Source organism: Aotus nancymaae, unplaced genomic scaffold (genome assembly GCF_030222135.1).
Source record: "Aotus nancymaae isolate 86718 unplaced genomic scaffold, 86718_ANA_hifiasm-v0.15.2.pri h1tg000033l, whole genome shotgun sequence".
Classification (NCBI taxonomy): Eukaryota; Metazoa; Chordata; class Mammalia; order Primates; family Aotidae; genus Aotus; species Aotus nancymaae.
Window position 1 is genome coordinate 8728266 of NW_026988447.1, and position 24650 is coordinate 8752915.

Here is a 24650-nt window from a genome sequence, read left to right on the forward strand (position 1 = left end):
GAGTTCAAACTGGAACTCAACAGAACCCGTTGGAATGGTGGTATAATTGGAGAAAACATATGGTAATATCAGTGGGAGCTAGTGTGTTGCCTATACACATGGATCCTGTGTGGTCTAGAATAATGGTTTTCAAATATTTCCTGCAGTAACAAACAGTAAAAAGTGTATTTTATATTGGATCATAAAACACACATACACACATACACACATACACACCCCCTAAGACTCATGAAACCATTTATTATCTGCATTAATGTCCGATATAATCTATTCGATTAAATTCTGTTTCATTTAAAAATGCTGACAAGGGTATACTGAATTGTGCTGTACATTGCTTTCATCACCTACTTATTAGTTGCAATCCATAGTCTGAAAAAGATTCTGGAAAAATAAGCTGTGAATGGGAGAGTTGGATTTTTTTTTAATTGAAGGAAGACCTAACATCCTTTACTTTCAACAGAAAATGCCATGTGAATTTAAAATAGGCCAGAGATGCATAAGAAGGAATTACACTCAATAACACTTTAAGGTTTATCTTGATGTCTATAATTACATCCTCAGGGCTGTGAGCATTCAGCAGTATTTTGTTTTTCATTTTGATTATAACTATTTTTTTCACAATTATAAAGAAAAACTTAATTTATGCAGTAACAATTTGCAAAGGATAAACATTCCTATAGACTAAGACTTCAATTTAGTGTTTCTCAAGCTGAGATCCAATGGCAGTCTCTTGCTGTTCTCTGGGAAGTTTTTTCTATAAAATGAGTGCACATGTTACTTAAGTTTGAGAAAAAACAGGTCTCAGATAATATCGTGCCATTTTGATGATTCGTGTGTGTTTAAATCTGGGGTTACCCTTGGTTGGAACTTCATATATTTTGGTTTCAACAAACTTCAAGTCGAGAGTGAACATTTGCCATAATTACTAATTACTATGCATTTTCATGCTAGCGTCCGTCCACATAAATGACTAATTTTGTTTGTAAGAATTGTAAGAAGATATAATATTACTTCAAAAGAATAGCATATTACTTACAAAACAGTTAAATTACTGCAGGAAATAAACGTCAAATTTCTTAAATTATGGATATGGTTGCCTTCAAAGTCCCTGGAACATAAAAATAAAACATGATACAGCTAAATGTTAATCATAGAGAGAAATAAATTGGTTAAAATTATTTACCTTATAATAAAATACGTTTTGTTACATACTGTTAATTTCATATAGACTATCACTTGTAGCCACTTTGATAACAGCTGAAATTATATATATATATAATATCTATATTATACCCTTTTTTCGATGTTAATAGTAAAAATGTTTCGCTTCCCATCTGTATTGTGAGTTCATATGGGCATGTTGAAACGGAGTCTCGCTCTGTCACCTGGGCTGGAGTGCAATGGCGCATTCTCGGGTCACTGCAACCTCCTCCTCCAGGGTTCAAGCGAGTCTCCTCCCTCAGCTTCTCGAGTAGCTGGGATTACAGGTGCCCGCCATCATGCCTGATTAATTTTTGTATTTTTAGTAGAGACGGGGTTTCACCACGTTGGTCAGGCTGGTCTCCAACTCCTGACCTCAGGTGATCCACCTGCCTGGGCCTCCCAAAGTGCTGGGATTACAGGCGTGAGCCACCGCGCCTGGCCGGGGCATGTATATTCTGAGAAACTGAAAAGAACAAGAAGTCAAATCGAAAACATTTGTTATGGTAAATACCAAATTTATAACAGATATTTTATAATAAATCATATTAAACATCTGTCCAAAGTTACCAATGGCATGCCCCTAAGTGGTGTGATTTTATTTTGCTACAGTCTGCATAAGATTCTATTATTGTTGCAAAAGCTGCTACTGCCAAAACAATATTTAGCTCCTACCTTTCCAGCCTAATCACTCCCCAGAAAAAAATTCTCTATAATCTTTACAGAGGATTAGGAATACCCTTACTTGCTTTTTTATATTGTCACAAAGGCTAGTGCAAATGGAGAGCAAACAGCAGACTGCCTTAGGTTCTGTGTTGCCAATTCAGAGAGCTGTCTTTATATGTATATACATATATTCCTCCTGGGGTTCCCTTGCTATATGATGCCTATGTCACCATAAACTCCTTATGGTCTAAGCATCAAAATTTATCAAAATGTTTATGGTTTACTGTCTCTTCATGGTTATCCTGAAGTTACTCTTCTATTGTACCTCTTCTTTTATAAGTGAATATATGGTGGGAGTTTATAGAGTAGAGGAAGAGAGCTGAGGTTTAGGAATAGGCTTTTAAAAGTAAATGCTGGCCCTTAAATCTATTCAGTCTCTTCTAACACTCAGTTTACTGGTCACCATGTAACATAAAGCTACTCAGGAATAATTGTGACTAAAACATGTGAGCAGAAGTGTGATACAGCCATTAAAATCTGAAAGAAAATATGGAAAGCATTAATAGAAATGCCTATACTCCACGGACTACATGTGAGTCAGTTTTATTTAGGTGCCATATTAAAAATGGATGCTGACAAATCAAATATATCCAGAAAATCTGGAAGACCAGGATGTAAGGTATCTAGAAATCAAGGCAATTGAAGAAAACAGGGTGTATTTATAACAAACACAAACAAGATAAGAGAGATATAGTTAAAGTCAGGCTGTAGAATATATCGGGGGTTTTCTATGTTGCATTGGATTGCAAAATTAGATTTACTAATTGAGGGACATGAAACATTTCAAATTTAAAGTCAATTTAAACCTCTCTAGCAATCTATGATATCCAGAGAAGTTTCTTTTTACTACAAGTATTTAACACAGACAATGTATCATATCTCTATAGTTTTGTAGACAGGATTCTTGTACTACATGGGATATTATATTAGAATCTTAAATGTGGATTCTAGATCACCCTTCCAAAGAAAAATTTCTGTTAGTCTATTAAGTTGGTAGCTAAGCACTTACAGTGCTACCTTTTTTGGTTTTAGGTTTGGCTAAGGCTTTTGGCCTCTCCTAATGTATGTTGTCCATGACAGGGACTGGCCATTTCCTTCTATTTGATTGCTAATCATTACCACGAATCTACCACCAGGTGGTGATGCTCTCTTAGGTCTCACAAAATGCTCTTAATGAGGCGAGTTGATGTTCTTAGTTACTTATGTAACAGCTTTCTATTAAGTGGGCAAAAATATTTGTTAGTACTAATTTACTAATTTGTGAAAATCAAAAAGAGGCACATATTGGGGCACAAATTAAGGACATTTGATTAAATTGGTAATTTAATTTTCAGTTTATTTTAACCTTGAATTATATATTTACTGTTATTTTCCTTCTGCGTTAATACTAAAAACATTTGGAGTCACATTTGTATGATGTGTTTCTATGGGCATGTATATGAGCATACATATGAATGAATACGTATATTTTCTTCCTAAAGTTAGGGGTTTTAGTCCTTGATAAACAGGGATCTCATTTGTGACATACATCTTAGCTAAAGGAGAAACAACAGCAACAACAAAATCAAAGTAACAACAAAAAATCTGTTTCTTGCTCCCTAGCTCAAAGCTTTAATGGAGTTAACAAGGGGGAGGGTTTTTTTTCTTCTGTGTTTAAACTACCACTCTTCCTAACTAATGAGCCTCTGAACCTAACCATTTTGTTTTTCCCTTTATACCTGATAGAATTGGATACAAATGAAAACTTTGATAGTTCTTCAATCTGAATAACAACAATAAAAAAAGACAAAACTTATCATCTTGTCTATTCTCCCTCAGCTTGTCCCTTAGTGGCATTCAAAACATGCAGATCTTGCCCTCTGTCTACTTCCTCCTCCACCTTTTAAACATTTCTGGCTCCTATTTAACAGAGAAAATTGAGATGATGAAGAAGGGAAAAGCCTTGACTTGCTGCCCAGCATCTGTAAACTTACCTGTAAATGCACCTGGTCTCCTTCTCAGAGGAAGAGATGACCCTTCCCCTGTCCATCTGTTTTCTTGAGTTTGGTTTGTGTATGTGTATGTCCTAAAATATATGGTCAATTTTGGTGAATGTTCTTTGGGCATTCTTTGCTTTCAAGTTTATATCTGTTAGGATTAGGTGCAGGTGCATATGACAGAGATCCATTTATAATAGCATAAATACACAGAGATGTTGGTTTTTTTTTTCCTCCAAGAAAAAAAATCTAGAGTTGGGCAGTTCAGGGCTGATATTGTTGTTTTACAAAGTTGTTAGAAATCCAGGAACTTTCTTTCTTTCTTTCTTTTTTTTTTTTAAATTATACTTTAAGTTGTGGGGTACATGTGCAGAACGTGCAGGTTTGTTACATAGGCATACATGTGCCATGGTGGTTTGCTGCACCCTTCAACCCGCAATCTCATTAGGTATTTCATCTAATGCTATCCCTCCCCTGGCCTGCCTGCCCTCGACAGGCCCCAGTGTGTGATGTTCCCCTCCCTGTGTCCATCTGTTCTCATTGTTCAGCTCTCACCTATGAGTGAGAACATGCGGTGTTTGGTTTTCTGTTCTTGTGTTAGTTTGCTGAGAATGATGGAAACCCAGGATCTTTCACATTCACTGATCACATGCCCTTGTCTTCATGCCACGAGATGTTGCTAAAGCTCAAGCCATCATATTCTTTTTTTTTTTTTTTTCTGGATAAAGAAGGAAAAGAAAGGACCTGTATCTTTCTCCTTAAGGAGATTTTCCTGCAGTTCTGCACTATACTACTTCTACCTCCCTAGTCAGAACTTAGACACATACCATATGTGGATGCAGGGAAGTCTGGGAATGTAATATTTTAGCTGGTTACATTGCTGTCCCAAAGAAAGCTGTTCTGTTGCTGAGAAGGGGCATTGCAATTTGATACCCACTGATTAGAATGAACTTATTATGTTATTTATTTATTTTGCTTCTACTTGATCTTTTATGGACTGAGAGGTGGTGACTTATCTCTTACTGCTTACGTATGTCTACATTTCTTTTGTTCTGGTTGCTATGTTAGTTTCCTTGGTGTATATACACTCATAATGTAATATCTTTTACTGGAAATTGCAGGTGTAGCTTTAAAATGTCATTGTGTTGTTTAATGCACATCAGAATTTCACCTGCTTAGATAAAATATATGGTGCCTGCTTTCTTTTGTTTGCAATTACATGACATACTTTAAAAAATTGTATATTTTTAAGATGTATAGCTTGTTTTGATGCACAGTACATAGTAAAATGATTACTACAATCAAGAAAATTAACATACCCATCACCTTACATATTTTTTTTTATGGTAAGAGTGACTGAACTCTATATCCTCTTAGCAAATTTCCACTATACAATACAGTATTATTAATACAGTCCTTATGCCATTCATTGGATCTGTATATTTATTCATCTCATAACTAATTTTGTACCCTTGAACCTACATCTCCTTATTCCGCCTGCCCGCCCCATAGCCACAATTCTACTTTGTTTCTACGTGTTCAACTTAAAAAAAAAATTCCACATATAAATGAGATGATGCAGTATTTTTCTTTCTGTTTCTGGCCTATTTCACTCAGCATAATGTCCTCTAAGTTCATACATGTTATCAAAAATGACAGAATCTCCTTTTCTAAGACCGACTACTATTCCATTGTGTATATCTACCACATTTTCTTTATCCATTCATCTGTTGATGGACACTAAGGTTGATTTATATGTTGGCTATTGTGACTTATGTTGCAATGAACATGTAAGTGCAGATATCTCTGTGACATACTAATGGAGTTTCCTTTGGATATATACTTAGAAGTGGGACTGCTGGATCAAACGGTAGTTCTATTTTTGTTTTATCTTTTTTTGAGAAGCAGTCTCCCTCTGTCACCCAGGCTGGACTGCAGTGGCATGATCTCGGCTCCCTGCAACCCCTGCCTCCCGGGTTCAAGTGATTCTCCTGTCTAGCCTCTAGTGTAGTTGGGATTACAGGCACCCACCACCATGCCCAGCTAATAATTGTATTTTTAGTAGAGACGGGGTTCCACCATGTTGATCAGGCTGGTCTCGATTTCCTGACCTCAAGTGATCCACCTGCCTTGGCCCCCCAAAGTGCTGGGATTACAGGTGTGAGCCACCGCTCCCGGCCCTATTTCTAATTTATAGAGGAAAGTCCATATGTTTTCCATAACCGCTATACTAATTTACATTCTCATCCACAGTGCACAAGGATTCCTTTCTTGCCGCATCCTCTAAACACTTGCTATCTCTTGTCTTTTTGATAATAGGCATTCTCACAGGTGTGAAGCAATATCTCATTGTGGTTTTCATTTGCATTTTTTTTGATGATTAGTAATGGTGAACATTTTTACGTATGCCTGTTGGCCATTCGTAAGTATTTTTTGAGAAATGTCTTTTCAGGTCTTATTTCTCAGTCTTTTTTCTTTGATAGGTGAGTTTAGCCTATTTATATTTATTGATATGACTAATATAGTTGGCCTTAGTCTGTTATTTAAAAATATTATTATATGATTGCATAGGTTTAAAAAACTTTCACTCATGATTTTTTGTGAAATATTTATCTTTACTTAATGATGTTTTAAAAAATGTATTTCTTATGATATTTAGAGAAGTTTGTATATTCTATTGGTAATCTTTATAACTTTACTCAATGAAATATACCTTCTTTCTTTTGACAACAGTAAGAAATGAGAAAATTAGTGTACATTGTCTTACTCTCTGCTCCTCTGCCTCTCTTTGACCATATAATATTGGTTAATTACATGCTTTTTATTAGTGTTCACCTTGGGAATACCACTGTCTACCTAACCTATGGATTTGTCAGTTGTTGTTTTTTTTCCAGAGACAGGCCTCCTTCTGTTGCCCAGGCTGGAGTGCAGTGGCACAATCAGCTCATTCCAGCCTTGATCTCTCAGGCTCACACTATGCTCCTACTTCAGCCTCCTGAATAGCTGGGACTGTCTACAGGCGGACACTACCATGCTCAGTTAATTTTTTGAAATGTGTTTTAACAGAGAGAGGGTCTCACTGTGTTGCCCAGGCTGGTCTCAAACTCCTGAGTTCAAAGGATCCTCCTGCCTCCACCTCCCAAAATGTTGGGACTATAGGCATGAGCCACTATGCTTGGCCAAAGATTTGTCAGCTTTAAATGATATCCTTTGACTTTTAGCTATTTGTCTTTACAGTTCTGTTGTTTTCACTTTATGTATTTTGGAGCTATTTACTCATTTAGGATTATTGTATCTTTTTGCTTAATTGATCTTTTTATTATTACATGATATCCCTCTTTATCCCTGCTCATAGTCTTTGTTCTGAAATCTTTTCCCCCAATGTTACCATAGTACTTCCGGCTTTTTAAAAAAAGTTAGTGTTGTTTCTTGTCTTTGTTTTACAGTGTATAATGTTTCTATTTTCTCTGATTGCCTTAAGATACTTTTCTTTATCTTTGATTTTCAGCAGTTTGACTATAATTTATCTAGTTTTTCTTGGACTTCTGCATGGATTTTTCTGAGGTTCTTAGAGTTCTGGTTTGTTGTATTATGTTAACTTAAGAAAATTCTTGGTATTATTTCTCCAGCTATGTCTTCTGTCTTGTTCTTCCTTTATTCTTTTTCTGTGATTCCATTTACACATTTGTTAGACAATTATATTATCCTGAAGCTTTTGGATTCTCTGTAAAAAGGTAAATTCATCTTTTTCTCTTTTTTCTTTTTGTTTCAATTTGAAAGCTTTCTATGACCTATCTTCAAGGTCACTGACTCTTTCCTTAGCTGTGTTCAGGCTGCTGCTAAGGTTGTTGAAATATTTTTTTGTTTCTCTTTTGTAGTTTCCATCTTTTTGCTGATATTTCCCTTATGTTCATGCATATTATCCATCTTTCCACTATATTATTTAACTTATTAATCATAAGTATTTTAATGTCTTTATTTGGAAGTTGTGAAATTTGAGTTATTGCTGGTTCTGCTTCTATTGATTGCTTTATAATTTGACGATGAACTTACATTTCCTTACCGTTTTGGGGATGGGACTGTCTCAGCCTTGCTATTCCCTCTTCCCCAGAAGCCAAACTCTCATAACAGCATTTCCTGCCATAATCTAAGTGGGCACTACCCACTGCTTTGATCAGTGCAAGAACCTGGGCTGGAGAGGGTTTTTTTTGCCGGTACCCTGGGGCAGAATGCTCTAGTTTCTATTCCTCCTGTGGAAAGCAATGGATCTTTGCTTGGTCCCTGGGTGCAGGAACGTTTTCTGTCCCACTCCCAAAGGCTTAATGCTTTTTGTTCCCTGAGAGGGATGAGGTTAAAGAAGAAGGTGGAGTTTTGTCTCTGTGTGCTACCAATGGGCTCTGTCTGGTTTCCTTACCTACTCCTAGATTTTCTTGTGAGTGGGTGGAGACCAGTGAAAAAGAGCTTGTTAAAGATAGGTAACTTCTCCTACATATGGGGTTACTAGTTCTTCTAAAGTGCTATACTAGCCCACACTTAACCTTACAAGTTTATTAAAGTTTCAGCAGTTTTCTTTGTACCTGCTTTCATGCTAGCCAACTCTTCATCCTGTGCTCTGCCAAAGGTGAAATAGTATGTATGTCCCATCTCTCCTTGTTGCCTCTTAGAATTCCTTTTATTTGGCTACCTTATGACTGTAGCCTACTGATGGGCTCCAGAAAATTATGACTTTGTGGATTGTAAAGCTCTTTCTTATTGGTAGAGAGGAAGTACTGTTGTCTTGTGGCTTTCTGTATCCTAATCACAATATTCTAGGAATGGAATTGTAATATATGTAGTCTTCTGTGACCTTTTCTTAAGTAATTCATATGTTCTTGAAATTCAGTCATGTTGACTGAAGTACCGATAGTTTGTTCATTTTCACTGCTCTGTGTGTGTGTGTGTGAGAGATCACTTTTTATTGTTCATTCTTTTTCATGTCTTTTAGAATTTCGCACTATTATGTATACCCATTGTCTTCTATATTTTCATGCTTTTCATTTTGGCTCTTTTGGCTAATAAATAAACTTGCTTAATATCTCAAAAGAAAAATTTATTTCTTGACTTTTGTTCACCTTTGGCTATTGCCATATCTGTCCTTATGCTTACTTATTACTTATATTTCTTTCTTTTTGAATTTTACAACTTTTACTGTGGCGTTTACAGCATAATTTCCTGGGCTGTCATCTGACTCTTTATTTTGTATGTATTTTTCCCCTACATCAGCGTTAAAATGATGTTTGGCCAACAAATCTGTCAGATTTTCTAGTTCATACTGTGCTAAATGAAAGTTCATGCAAGGTAAAGAATAGTATAATTCGTTTTTAAAAAGGTGAATAATTATAAAGCAAAGCATTATTATTACTAGCATTAAAATCAGGATAGTTTTCACGATCAGGAATTCATATGAAATAAGTTGTTTTGGATAGCTAGAATGTGAAAACTTTAGCAACAAAATTTTTAAAAGTCTATTTTTTTTAGTAATAAGTCTTAATCATTTTGATTTTTATCTGAAGTATATGGTATATTTTCCTGCCTTTTGAAAAACAAAGGCAAGGTTTACTATTGCCTGTACATAATACTGCTGACAGTTGCATCTGGTCTAAATGCACACTTTTTTTTTTTGAGATGGAGTCTCCCTCTGTCACCCAGGCTGGAGTGCAGTGGTGCAGTCTCGGCTTACTGCAACCTCTGCCTCCCAGGTTCAAATGATTCTCCTGCCTCAGCCTCTGGAGCAGCTGGGACTACAGGCACCTGCCATCACGCTCAGCTAATTTTTGCATTTTTAGTAGAGCCGTGGTTTCACCATATTGGCCAGGCTAGTCTCGAACTCCTGACCTTATGATTTGCCCATATTGGCCTCCTAAAGTGCTAGGATTACAGGCATGAGCCACTGTGCCCAGCCATGCACACATTTTTAATTGCTAATTATGTAAGCATTATTCAATTGTGCTTCATTACAAAGTTGGGATTTCTAAGCCTGTAATAGCTGCTAATATATTCATTTGAACCAAAATTTAATTTTAATGAAGGATATTGAACTTAATTTGCCCTTTACTTTATGGCTTTAGCTTGTTTTCAATGTATAATTCAGTATTGTATTGTCATATCAAAATGCCTACTGGACTTAGTAACTCTTCAGGATGTTTGCTTTTTTCCTAAGAGGTTGCAAATTAGTACAGTTTGAATTACTATCTTTGCTTTTTAAAGCATTTCTCACTTATGCTTTTTTATCAAGTTGACAGTTGTTACTTCTGACTACAATCAATGCTTCTGACTCTAACTTTTCCTCTTCCTTTTACTTTGACATTTCTAGTTTGCTATGAGCTTAGAAATAAAACAACCAATTTGTGAGATTTCCATAAAATAAGAGACAGAGGGAGTTTTTACATGATACTGCATATGCAGTTTGTTGATTGAACTTATTAATAGTTATTTTGGTTATTTCTTCCTTTTATTTTTTACCTGTATTCTAAATAGGCAAATTTACTGGATGGTTGAGTTCTGAATGGTAGAGTGATATTTATTACTATGAGAAAAGCTACTGTGTAAAATATTCCATGGAACATATTTTATCATGATTAGTTTTTAAAAAATAAATGCTAAATATCATATTCTTATTTTTCAGAATTTAAGAGTGAAATTAAAACAACTTAGTCTTTCTGTGCGAAATTAGTAGGTGAGTATATCAGCAGAAAGGGGGAGATGTTATATAGGTGCTGTGACATTCCCTCTGTCTTTCTTCTTCCTGGCTCCAGCACATATATATACATTTTGTTTTTTTGGTTTTTTTGAGATGTTTTCTGTTGTTGAGAGTTTAGAGAAGTTAGTTAAGATAATGTAGATGTTTAACATAAAAATCATGTTAAAGCAGTTTGAGGAAAAGTGGTATGATACTAAAAACCTTATCATTGAAAAAAAAAAACCCTAAAACAATCTTATATCTGAAATGAATTAGGTAAACACAGAAAATTTAGTTGAGTTCTTTAAAAATAAAGATACAATTGCTTACAGCCAGTGTAGTCTTGGCATGTGTTGACAGAGAGGCTTATCAGGTAAATGGGTGAGGACATTATTCATCAGGACTCTGAAAAAGGAAAAAACAAACAAGTAACATTTTTCTGGTTCTCTTTTCATCTTGGTTCAAACATGTCATTATTATTATTATGAAACCACAAAAATCCACTAGATTAGTTGTCTTTCCCCTCTAATTGTTTTTCTTTGAGACGGAGTCTCACTCTGTCACTCAGGCTGGAGTGCAGTGGCACAATCTTGGCTCACTGTAACCTCTGCCTTCCGGGTTCAAGTGATTCTTCTGCCTCAGCCTCCCAAGTAGCTGGGATTACAGGCATGAACCACCACGCCCGGATAATTTTTGTATTTTTAGTAGACACGGGGTTTCACCATGTTGGCTAGGCTAGTATTGAACTGCTGACCTCAGATGATCCACCCACCTTGGCCTCCCAAAGGGCTGGGATTACAAGCATGAGCCACTGCACCCGGCCCACCTTGTTTTATTGTGTTTTGCTCTATTACACTTTGCAGATATTGCATTTGAGTCGGGATCTTGCCTTGTTTTCCAGGCTGAAATGCAGTGGTGTGATCATGGGGCACTGCAGCCTCAAACTACTGGGCTCAGGGGATCCTCCTATTTCAGCCCCCTGAGCAGCTGGGACTGCAGGCATGCACCACCATGCTCTGCTAACTAAAAACCAATGCTGTTTTGGTAGTGATGGGATCTTGCTATATTGCCCAGGTTGGTTTCAAACTCCTGGCCTCAAGCTGTCCTCTCTCCTTGACCTCCCAAAGCTTGAGATTACAGACATGAGCCATCCTGCCCAGCCATAAAACTTCTTATCATTGTATTGTTTGTGGTGATTTGTGATCAGTCATCTTTGAGGTTACTATCGCAGTTCTTGTGGCATCACAAACCGTGCCCATATAAGATAGCAGTCTTTCTTTTTTTTTTTGAGATGGAGTTTCACTCTTGTTGACCAGGCTGGAGTACAATGGCACGATCTCAGCTTACTGCAACCTCTGCCTCCCAGGTTCAAGCTATTCTCCTGCCTCAGACTCCTGAGGCATGTGCCACTACGCCCAGCTAATTTTGTATTTTTAGTAGAGACAGGGTTTCATCATGTTGGTCAGGCTGGTGTTGAACTCCTGACCTCAGATGATTCGCCTGCCTTGGCCTCCCAAAGTACTGGGATTATAGGCGTGAGCTACCGCACCCGGCCAAGACAGCAATCTTAATATATAAGTGTTGTGTGTGTTCTGATCACTCCACCAACCAGCAATTCCCCCTTCTCTCTCTTTTTCCTCAGGCCTTTTTATTCCCTGAAACACAACAGTATTGAAATTAAGCCAGTTAATAACCTTACAGTGGTCTCTAATTGTTCAAATGAAAGAAATAGTCCCACAAGAATTATGGGCCCTCAAGAATTATGCTAAATCTACTCTGCCTGTGCTGTATAATCAAACAATAAAGCCTGGATGACTGCACATCTGTTTACAGCATGGTTTACTAAATATTTTAAGTCCACTCTTGAGAACTGCCACTCAGAAAAAGAAAATTTCCTTTCAAGATATACTTCTCATATACTTTCTCACCTTAAATCAAAAGCTAGAAATGATCAAGCACAGTGGGGAAGGCATTTTGAAATCTAAGTAAAAAACCAGGCCTCATGCATCAGTTAGCCAACTTGTGAATGCATTGGAAAATTCTTGAAGGAACTTAGAAGTGCTACTCCAATGAACACACAAATGACAGGAAAGTGAGACAGTCTTAATGCTGATGGAAAAAGTTTAAGGGGTCTGGATAGAGGATCAAACCAGCCTCAACATTCCTTTAAGCCAAAGCCTAATCCAGAGCAAGACCTAAGTCTACTTCATTCTATGAAGGCTGAGAGAGGTGGGGCAGCTGCAGAAAAAAAGTTTGAAGCTAGCAGATGTTGATTCATGAGGAAAGGAAAGAAGCTGTCTCCATAACACAAAATTGCAGGGTGAAGCAGGAAGTGCTAATGGATAAGCTGCAGCAAGTTACCCAGAAGATCCAGCTAAGATCACTGATGAAGGTGGTTCCACTAAACAACAGATTTTCAGTGTAGATGAAACAACCTTCTATTGAAAGAAGATACCCTACAAGACATTATAGCTAGAGAGGGGAAGTCAATGCCTGGCTTCAAACCTTCAAAGGACAAGCTGACTCTTGTTAGGGGCAAAAGCAGCTGGTGACTTTAAGTGGAAGTCAATGCTCATTTACCATGCCAAAAATCCTAGGGCCCTCTAGAATTATGCTAAATCTACTCTGCCTATGCTCTACTGGTGGAACAACAAAGCCTGGATGACAGCACATCTGTTTACAGCATGGTTTACTAAATATTTTAAGCCCATTCTTGAGACCTACTGCTCAGAGAAAAAAGATTTCCTTTCAAGATATATGGCTCATTGACAATGCACCTGGTCACCCAAGAAATCTGATGGAGATGTGCAAAGAGATACATGTTGTTTTCATGCCTGCTAACACAACATCCATTTTGCAGCCCATGGATCAAAAACTAATTTTAACATTCAAGTCTTATTATTTAAAAAATACATTTTGTAAGGCTATAGATGCCATAGATAGTGATTTCTCTGATGAATTTTGGCAAAGTCAATTAAAAATCATCTGGAAAGTATTCATCATTCTAGATGCCATTAAGAACATTTGTGATTCATAGAAGCAAGGTCAAAATATTCATATTAACAGGAGTTTGGAAGAAGTTGATTCCAACCCTTATGGGTGACTTTGAAGAGTTCAAGACATCAGTGGAAGAAGTAACTGTAGATGTAGTGGAAATAGCAAGAAAGCTAGAATTAGAAATGGAGCCTGAAGATGAGACTGAATTGCTGCAATCTCATGAGAAAACTTGAACGGATAAGAAGTTGCTTCTTATGGATGAGTAAAGAAAGTGGCTTCTTGAGATAGAATTTACTCCTGGTAAAGATGCTGCAAACACTGTTGAAATGACAACAAAGTATTTGGAATATTACATAAACTTACTTGATAAAGCAATGGCAGAATATGAGAGTATTGACTTCAATTTTGGAAGAACTTCTCTTATGGGTAAAACGCTAGCAAATAGCATGCATACCATAGATGAATCGATCATGAAATTAAGAGTCAATCAGTACGGCAAACTTCATTGTTATCTTAATTTAAGAAATTGCCACAGCCACCCCAGCCTTCAGCAACCACAACTCTGGTTAGTCAGCAGTCATCAACATCAACACGAGACCCTCCTCCAGCAAAAAAATTACAACTCGCTGAAAACTCGGGTGATTGTTAGCACTTTTGAGCAAGAAAGCATTTTAAAATTATGGTGTACATATTTTTAGACATAACATTATTGTACACTTAACTACAGTATAGTGTAAATATAACTTTATTATGTGCACTGGGCAACCAAAAAAATTTGTGTGACTTGCTTTATTGTGACATTTGCTTTATTACAGTGGTCTGGAACCAAACCCACAATATCCTTGAGGTCTGCCTGTATAGAACGGTAATGATGTGCTTAAGAACATTGTGATAAAATGTGAGAGTGAGAATGTATTCAGTTTTTATGGGCTGATATTCTAGAAGACAGAAAATCTCTTAAAATTGTTGTAACTATAAATAGCCTTACAGAATATGATGAAGAAAAGTTTTTTTTTTTCTTAATGAAAAGGCTTTCTGGGGTTTTCACCATTCCAAATTTAATGGTATTAAATTTAAGCATTAATTTTTATTCATGTCTTTTCCTTTGATTGAAATATTTGCATTAGTTTAGTACTTACAAGAGAATAAGAGAATTTAGTCCATAAAATGTTGGTGGGGAAATTTGACTGAGGTGATTATCTTCAATTATCCTGCCAGCCAGAAGAAAAAAATTAATTCATTTATATATCTTTAGAACCTAAAATGTTGTGCTATAAAATGCCACATAAATTAAACATACAGCCATTCTAGTCTGTGAAGATCTTCAAAAACACCCGGCTTCAGGAAGGTTATTCTGTTATGACTGAGATACCTGGAAAAGGAGAAATGACTGCAATAAATTCGTATCTTTTTGATGTCTTACAATGAGGAAAGTAAAAACAATAATCATTCATCTTAAAGTTTTTTATATAGCATTCTCATCATGCCACTTCCCTGCCTTTGACTCTCTAAGAACTGCTATCAGTACCTTATCATACCTAGTTTTAAATTTCCTCATAATTAATCACTCCATTCATCTATTCATGTATTCATTAACCTATGAATACTTTCTCCATGGCGCTGTGCTAAGCATGCCATCCTTTTCTTTAAGAGGCTTTGAGTCTGGAGAGGCCACAGCATGTGAACAGATTACTTTGTAATGTCAGGGAATGCAGAGGGAAGCGTCTAAGGTATGGTTGCTCTGCCATTGCAGAGGAGAAAACACCCAGCTTTGCGAGGGATGGGGAGAGCAGAGTGTGGAGGATTGAGGAGACAGGAGAAGGCTTTACTAAACAGAGGCACAATTGAGAAGGGTCTTGGATGAAGACATGCAATTCACAAAGCAAAGAATGGGCAGGAGCTATTCTAGGCAGAGGAAAAAGCTTATGCAAAAGCAAGAGGTATGAGAGAGCGACAAGTTAAGAAATCACCAGGTAATTCAGTGGGAACTCACCATGAGGAAGCTGTGAGGAGAGGCAGGAGATAAACCTAGGAGGCAGGCAGGGGCCTGTCTGGACAAAAGGGTATTGCATGCCTTGCTGAAGAGTTTGACTCTGTCTTGCCCATCTTTACCTCCCACTCTTCTGCAAAGTGAAATAACTCTCTGTTCTATTGTGTTGATCTCTTCTTGCTGTGTTCACTCCTGTCTCAATCTCTTTAGTGTAGCAATTCACTGCACTAAATCTTTATCAAATAGTTTGATATTAACAATTATTAACAGTGACCTTGAGCAAGCAATGAATTCCTGTAAGCCTCAGCTTCCCCAACTCTAAAATGGGGATAATATCACTATCTACTTCCTATGGTTGTAATATTCAGCACCTATTATGTTTTATAGCAGTATCTCTGCTCAAGCCTCTCATTCCAATTTCTTCCCTCTTACCTTTTTCTTTCTGCTTATGACTCATATGCAAGTAAGAGTTCAAGCTTCACTTCCACTAATACATGATTCACACTGATTTCTCTCTCTTCTTCACTCTTTAATATCATGAGTAAACATCCTGTAACATTTCTCTCTCTTCACTCTTTCATATCTTGAGTAAACATCCTGTAAAATTTCTCCTGCCAGAATCTGTTCTCCCTTGCCAGGTTTGACTTTTGCTTAGGGGTAGTGAGCAATGGCACCCCATGATAGAGCCTGTTTCTTCCCTCCTTTGCAAACCTGGAGCCCAGGTGGGCACAGTAAAGGGTAAGAAATGACTTACAACCTCAGGGGGTTCTTTTATACAGAAACCCTCCTGGTAAAACGCATATGATCTACTATTTGTCCCTACGCCCATCTGTTTAGCCCAGTCCTCTTTATTTTTCAGAGCCATCCTTTACTGCTTTGGACCTGAGATAATCACTCCTTTCAGTGAACTGTCATAGCAGTTTTGGTTTCAGCAACACAGGTTTGGAACTGAAGTACTTTTAAAAAATGGTTCTCTAATGTTGTATATTTGTTGGCATTGTTTTCCCATCTTAGATGATAAAGTTCTAGAGAACAGGAGTCCTGCCTCTCCCCAGTGGTAGCTCAGTGATCTACCCGAAACACCAAGGCATAACTACATAAAAAGAGCAAGCCTGATTTATCTTTCTATGCCCTCATGGTGTCTACCTAAAATACTTGGACTCTTTGAGGGTTAATGAATAGTTATGGATCTAATGATTATTTAGATCCATAAATCAGCAGATTTCTAATGATTATTTAACTAGAAATATGTGGTGTCTTTAACAGTTAACAATATTCCAGTGCTATAGAAAAGCTATGAAAAGAGATGGAGAACACTTTAAAGTTTTTACTCCAGTTCTGTACTGCCTTTCAAGAGCTTCTTCCACATCCATTGAATGTTAAGTCAAACGATGGTGTTCAGTAAATTTTGCAAAGATAAATGGCAAGAAGACAGTCAGGAGCCTGATGAGAGTGACTCCAATATTGATGCTGGCTACTTGCTAAGACATAAAGAGCAGGGATGGGGCAGAAGGGAAGAGGGCGTGGCTAAAGTGATTAGTGTTAAGGCTTCGAGTCTCCTGAAGTCTTCTTCCATTTTGTTAGTGAATTATTAGGTGCTCTTCTTGACTCAATCCCAAATTATGATACCACAAGCTAAAAATCTGATGGAATGGGTTTCTTGGGTTAAGATAGAGAACAGGAGAAAGAAAACAAGGGGACATAAATGGAAATAAAGGGAGTTATTTATTTATGTGATTTTTGGTTGTATTTCTTTTCAGTTACTTCTAGAATGCTGCATTGCAGAACTCAATAAAATGGAACTTTGAGAAAGCTTGTTTTTTTTTTTTTAAAGCACCATGAGATAACACTTCACACCCATTAGGATAGTTATTGTCAAAACAAACAAATGAGATGAGAGAACAAGTGTTGGTGAGGATGTGGAGAAATTGGAACTCCTGCGCATCACTAGTTGGAAAGTAAAATGGTACAGCTGCTGTGGAAAACAGTATGGCAGTCCCTTAAAAAAAATCAAAATCAGACCAGGCACGGTGGCTCATTCCTGTAATCCTAGCACTTTGGGAGGCCGAGGTGGGTGGATCATGAGGTCAGGAGATCAAGACCATCCTGGCCAACATGGTGAAACCCATTTCTACTAAAATACAAAAAAAAAAAAAAAAAAAAAAAATAGCCTGGTTTGGCCGCACGTGGCTGTAGTCCCAGCTACTCAGGAGGCTGAGGCAAGAGAATCACTCGAACCCGAGAGTGAGTCAGGATCGCGCCATAGCACTCCAGCCTGGCAACAGAGCGAGATTCTGTCTCAAAAAAAGGAAAAAAAAAAATCAAAATCACATCAAATGGTAGTCCCTTAAAAATCAAAGAGTTACCATCTGACTCAGCAATTCCACTTCTGGGTATATACCCAGAAGAAATGAAAGTGAAAGTGGAGACTCAAACAGATACTCATATTCCTGTGTCGATGGCAGCATTATTCACGACAGCCAACAGTTATTCACAACATTATTCACGACAGCCAAATAGTTAAACAAAATGTGGTCTATAAATACAATGGAACATTATTCAGCCCTAAAAAAAGAAATTCTGATACATGTTACAACATGAACATAAAGTCATTGTGCTAAGTGACATAAGCCAGACACAAAAAACTAACTATTTTATGATTTTCCTTATATGAAGTACTTAGAGTAGTTAATTAATAAGTACAGGAAGTAGAATGATAATTATCAGGGGTTTGAGAGAGGGGGAAACAGGGAGAGACAGATAAGAAGAAATATTGTTTAACAAATATGAAGTTTCAGTTGGGGAGGATGAGAAAGTTTTGGAGGTGGATGGTGACGATGGTTGCATAATAATGTGAATGTACTTAATGCCACTGAACTGTCTACTTAAAAGTGATTAAATGGTGAATTTTATATTATGTATATTTTATCACAAAAAGCTTTATTTCTTTAACCTTACAGTATTCATGCATTTTTAAAAGTGGGATTAGTGAAAAAATAATAATTGAATAACTAGGCAAGTCTTTGGGTTTTTTCTTCTTCTTCACAAATATCATCATCAGTCTTTTTTTTTTTTCCCCTCAGAGACAGGGTCTTGGTCTATGGCTCAAGCTGGATGCCGGAGTGCAGTAGGGCAATCCTAGCACACTGCTGCCTCAAACTCCTGGGTTCAAGGCATCTTCGTGCCTTAGTCCCCCAAGGTTCTGGGATTGTAGGTATAAGCCACCCTGCCTGGTTGCATCAGGCTTTTACTTTGTCTAAATTCATTCAGTCATCACTCCTGTCACCGTGGTGAATATACGTTGAATTCTTACTATGTTTCAGGCACAGTGTGCCTAATGCTTTCCATGGAGTTTCTTGTTTCTTACAACATCCCTGAGGTAGGAGACATTATCATTTGTATTTTATAGTAAAGGCAACTAATGCTTAGAAAGGAATATAAATTGGCTGGGCATGGTGGCTCACGCTTGTAATCCCAGCACTTTGAGAGGCCAAGGCGGGTGGATCATGAGGTTAGGAGTTCAAAACCAGCCTGGCCAAGATGATGAAACCCCATCTCCACTAAAAATACAAAAAAAAAAAAAAAAAATTAGCCAGGTGTGGTGGCAGGCACCTGTAATCCCAGCTACTCAAGAGGCTGAGGCAGAGAATTGCTTGAATCCAGGAGGTGGAGGTTGTGGTGAGCTGAGATCACACCGCTGTACTCCAACCTGGGTGACAGAGTGAGACTTCATCTCAAAAAAAAAAAAAAAAAAAAAAGGAATCTAAATTGCTCAAGGTCACACACCCAGCAAGTAAGGCAATCAGGACTCGTACTGAAGCCTAACTCACAATCCCACGCTCTTAGCCACGGTGCTCTACTGCCCCTTCAGCACCACTTGCATGGCTCCTTGGCACTGTTGTGGACAAGGAGGCTGGTCTGGATTGGAATAGTCTAGGCTGTCAGACTACCGTGGAATGGGTAAATTAATTCACACTGGTACTTACAGTTTAGTAAGGCTGTTCAGTCCTCTGAAAGCATAGATGGAGATGGATGTAATCTTATTGTTTTGCAGGTACCTGTGAAAAGGATTATTAAAAAGAAAAAAAAAATGAAGGAGAGTTTCAGTTTTGCAAGACCAAAAGAATTCTGTGGATGGATGATGGTGATGGTAGTATAACAATATAAACTTAATGTCTCTGAATTTAGACTTAAAAATATAGACACAAAAAGATGCCACATTTTGTTATATGTATTTGATGACAATTAAAAATTTCAAAAAACTGAAAAAGGTAAACATTATAAAATAATTTAGTGAAGCTGGATATCATGTCACTTCATGTTTCCATTAAATTTATGTACAATTAGGCTGATTTGTATTTAGAAATTCTAGTTATAAAGGTGAATGAATAATAGTCAAAGCTTACTATTTGAATTTTCTAGAAATAAAATGTTAACACATAGTAAAGCCCTCATGAATCAGAAGTGTAGAAGACTTTTAATACATTTCTTGCTATAATTCTTTAAACTTAAGTGCTCAACACAGTGCTAGCCAACCTAAAAGTGTATGATGTTTGTAATATCCCAAACCATATTCTATGCTAATCACAAATCTGTCAACCAAGTCAATTGTGATCTCATTAATTTGATATCCAAGCCTTGCTCCAAAAACTGTTTGGAGGAAGTTTATAAGGAGAAAAACTGGCAAAAGAGAAAAACATAAATTAAAATAATCAGGACTAGAAGACTATAAATTAGATCGGCATGTCAAGACAAGAATGCAGGCTTACATAGTTAAGTAATACTGAAAATATGACCTTGAGTTAACTGAAGGTCAAAGGAAATGGGTACCAGAGTACAAGCTATTGCATCTTTGCACCCACGTGAAGTTTTCCACTTCTACATGTACTTGCCCCAGATTGTGGGAATGATAAAGTAAGAACCTCAAGGCTGCCTTCTTGTTCTGAGTGCAGGTCACCATTGCTCTTTAGAGTGTCCTGAAAGTTTACATGTAATTTGTTATAAATTTTAGGAGCAATAAGAAAGAAATCAATATGAGTGAACTTTCAGTTAATTAGAAATTTTGACTGAAAAAGTACCATATTTCTTCAATACGCAAGAAAACCTAACTTTGATTGTGAAATGTTATTATAAAATTTATTATAGGCTGGGTAAAGTGGCTTATGCCCATAATCCCAGAGCTCTGGGAGGCCAAGGCAAGAGGATCATTTGAAACCAGAAGTTTGAGATCAGCCAGGCAGGGCAATATAGTGAGATTCTATCTCTTAAGAAAAGTAGCCAGGTGTGATGGCACATAGCTGTAGTCCTAGCTACCTGGGAGTCTGAGGTGGGAGGATCACTTGAGCCCAGGAGTTTGAGGCTGCAGTGAACTATGATAATACCACTGCACTCTAGCCTGAGTGACAGAGTGAGACCCTGTCTCTCAAAAAAAAAAATTATTATTCACCTGAACCTGACATGCTGTGGACCCTATCATGTAGTAGGTAATGAATGGTTCTCATTTATCATGTATTTGTTTGTTTGTTTATAGTATTATAATGATCTACTAAGAAATAGACTGCATTGCCTGGAGGTCTAAAGGTATAGACCTTTAATAACCAATTAGAAATTTTCAAACAATTAGGCTATTTTGATCATTTTGTTATGTGGAACAAATTGGTCATTCAGAAATTAATTCATCCACATTAGTATGGGAGTTAGTTCAAAAAAGAGAATTAATTCAATGTCTATTGTGCAAAAATGCTAAGCCACTGCATTACATAAATCCAAACTTTGATATTTAGATTTGTAGTCTAGCTCCTTTAAATCAAGTGACGCTACAGAAAAATTCTTCAGTCTCCAAAAATCGGAAAATAGAGTAAGTCAGTATACTCTTGAAGTTTTGTGTCAGGCCTAATAATGAAAATTTCTTCTCTTTTAACTGATAAATACTCAGAATGAAATTTTGAAAAGTCATTTTCATTAGAATTTCTATTTTATCTGGGTCTGCAGAACATTTCTGCATACTATCTGGGTCTGTAGAACATTTCTTTGAATATAGTGGGTTAATTTTTCTTCTGATCCCACTCTATTTCCACCTCTTATCATTAAAAATGTCAGATATATATTCATTTATCAGTTTTCTCTATTATAAAACCAAAATAAGAACCAATATATATTGTTATAGAAATAAAACAAGAAATTCTGAGATATTTTTTAGTTAGTGTGATTTAAGTACAGAGTATCTAAACCCAACAATTCACCATATGACAACATAAGTTAGTCACAAAGTTGACCTAAATGACAGGTAAACATCACCTGGGCCAGTGTGGATTTTGAGTTCCAAAGGGAAGCCAGCATGCCAGATACCACTCAAGGGCAAAATAAACCCAACTCACAAGGCAGATGTGAAAATGGAATCAAGTCTCCAAGACAACATGCTCGGAGGCTGCCACCCACAGTGATTTGCTATTTTAGGTAGAGAATGAATTTGAAAACACATGGACAAATTCTTCACTTTCTTAATGGTGGACCTGGTGAAAGATCATTACATTTTTCTCTTAAGGTGAGCATTGAGGAAGACCTGTCAGAGGTGGAGTAAGATGGTTGCATAGGAACAGCTTTGGAGTGCAGTTCCCAGTGAGACCTGCGCAGTGTGTGAGTTCTCTCTGCATTTCCAAACAAGGTACCAGATGCATCTCAATGGGACTGGTGGCACAGTGGGTGTATCCCCGGAAGGGCAAGCCAAGGCAGGGAAGGGTGCTGCCTTACCCGGAAAGTGCAATCCCTGGAGGATACCCCTCCATACCCAAGGGAGGCCGTCAGGGGCTTTTCCATCCACTCCAGCACTCCGGTTCAGATACTGAACCACTCCCATAGCTTTTACTGCCCACAGACCAGGAGGTTCCTGGGCGAAAAGCAGCACAAGTTTCCAGCACAGCTGTTATAGCTGTCGCTGTGGGTTTCTGCACAAAAACTCACACAAATCTGGGCAGCTGTTTCAACTGGTGCCTGGAATGCCTGGGAGACAGAGCCACCTATTCAACTAAAAAAGAGGGGGCTGAAAGCAGGGAGCCAGGTGATCTGGATTGGTGAGTCCCACACCCACAAAGACCAGCAATCTGAAATGCTCTGACTTTCGCAGCAAGTGCAGCTGGACCTGGGACAGTCGAGCTCTGTGGGGGAAAGGATGTCCGCCATTACTGAGGCAGTCCACCACTACTGAGGCAGTCCACCATTACTGAGGCAGTTCTAACTGTATCTCTGTGAACAAAACCACAAGGAAGTTTACACAGCAGGTGGGCAGGGCCCATGGCAGCTCAGCAGCTCCTCTGCTGGCAGACTGTGACTAAACTACCCCCTTGCTGAGCAGGGCATCTCTGAAAAAAGGCAGCAGCACATCAGGAACTTACAAATAAAGCCCCACCTTCCCAGGACAGAGCACCTGGGAAAAGAGACAGTTATGAGTTCTGCTGCAGTAGATTTAAATGTACCTGCCTAGCAGCTCTAAATGGAACCACAGAGCTCCCAGCACAGCACCTGAAATTGATAAGGGGCAGACTGTCTCCTCAAGCAGCTCCCTGACCCCTGAGTATCCAAAGAGGCACCTCATAAAGGAGAGCTCTGGCTGACATTTGGCAGGTACCCTCCTGGGATGAAGATAACAGAAGAAAAAACTGGCAGCAAGCCTTGCTGTTCTGCAGTCCCCATGGGTGATTCGCAAGCAAACAGGGTCTGGAATGGACCTCCAGCAGTCCTGTAGCAAAGGGGCCAACTGTTAGAAGGAAAACTGAAAAACTGAAATAGCTTCAATATTAACAAAAAGGATGCTTGCTCAGAGACCCCATCCGAAAGCCACCAACTACAAAGACCACAGGTAGATAAATCCATGAAGATGGGAAGAAATCAGCACAAAAAGGATGAAAACACCAAAAACCAGAATGCCTCTCCTCCTCCAAGGGATCATAACTCCTTCCTAGCAAGGGAACAAAGCTGGATGGAGAATGAGTCTGACGAATCGACAGAAGCAGACTTCAGAAGGTAGGTAACAACAAACTTCTCTGAGTTAAATGAACGTGTTGTAACCCAATGCAAAGAAACTAAGAACCTGGAAGAAAAGTTAGACAAAATGCTAACTAGAATGACCAGCTTAGAGAAGAAGATAAATGACTTGATGGAGATTAAAAACACAACACGAGAATTTCACGAAGCATACACAAGATTCAATAGCCGAATTGACCAAGCAGAAGAAAGGATATCAGAGATCGAAGATCAACTCAATGAAGTAAAATGAGAAGGCAAGATTAGAGAAAAAAGAGTGAAAAGAAATGAGCAAAGCCTCCAAGAAATATGGGATTATGTGAAAAGACCTAATCTACATTTGATAGGTGTATCAGATTGTGACAGGGAGAACAAATCAAAGCTGGAAAACATTCTGCAGGATATTATACAGGAGAACTTCCCCAACCTAGCAAGGCAGGCCAACATCCAAGTCCAGGAAATATAGAGAACACCACAAAGATATTCCTCAAGAAGAGCAACCCCGAGGCACATAATTGTCAGATTCACCAGGGTTGAAATGAAGGAAAAAATGCTAAGGGCAGCCAGAGAGAAAGGTTGGGTTACCCACAAAAGGAAGCCCATCAGACTCACAGTGGATCTCTCAGCAGAAACCATACAAGCAAGAAGAGAGTAGGGGACAATATTCAACATCCTTAAAGAAGGAACTTTCAACCTAGAATTTCACATCCAGCGAAACTAAGCTTCAGAAGCGAAGGAGAAATAAAATCCTTTATGGACAAGCAAATGCTGAGAGATTTCATCACAACCAGGTCAGCATTACAAGAGCTCCTGAAAGAAGCACTAAACATGGAAAGGAACAACCAGTCCCAGCTACTCCAAAAACATATCAAATGGTAAAGACCATTGACACGATGAAGAAACTGCATTAACTAATAGGCAAAACAACCAGCTAAGCATCAAAATGGCAGGATCAAATTCACACATAACAATATTAATGTTAAATGTAAATGGCCTAAATGTCCCAATCAAAAGACACAGACTG

General features: G+C 37.9%; 1 protein-coding gene across 1 annotated transcript in view; it reads right to left on the bottom strand.

The window, feature by feature from the left end:
* RXFP1 (relaxin family peptide receptor 1) overlaps positions 1 to 24650 on the bottom strand; it is a 139820-nt gene that overhangs the window by 26062 nt on the left and 89108 nt on the right. The window contains 5 exon segments of the mRNA XM_064383786.1: positions 1037 to 1108; positions 10951 to 11025; positions 14757 to 14828; positions 14918 to 14989; positions 19594 to 19665. Of these exon segments, the coding sequence (XP_064239856.1) occupies positions 1037 to 1108; positions 10951 to 11025; positions 14757 to 14828; positions 14918 to 14989; positions 19594 to 19665 (363 nt within the window).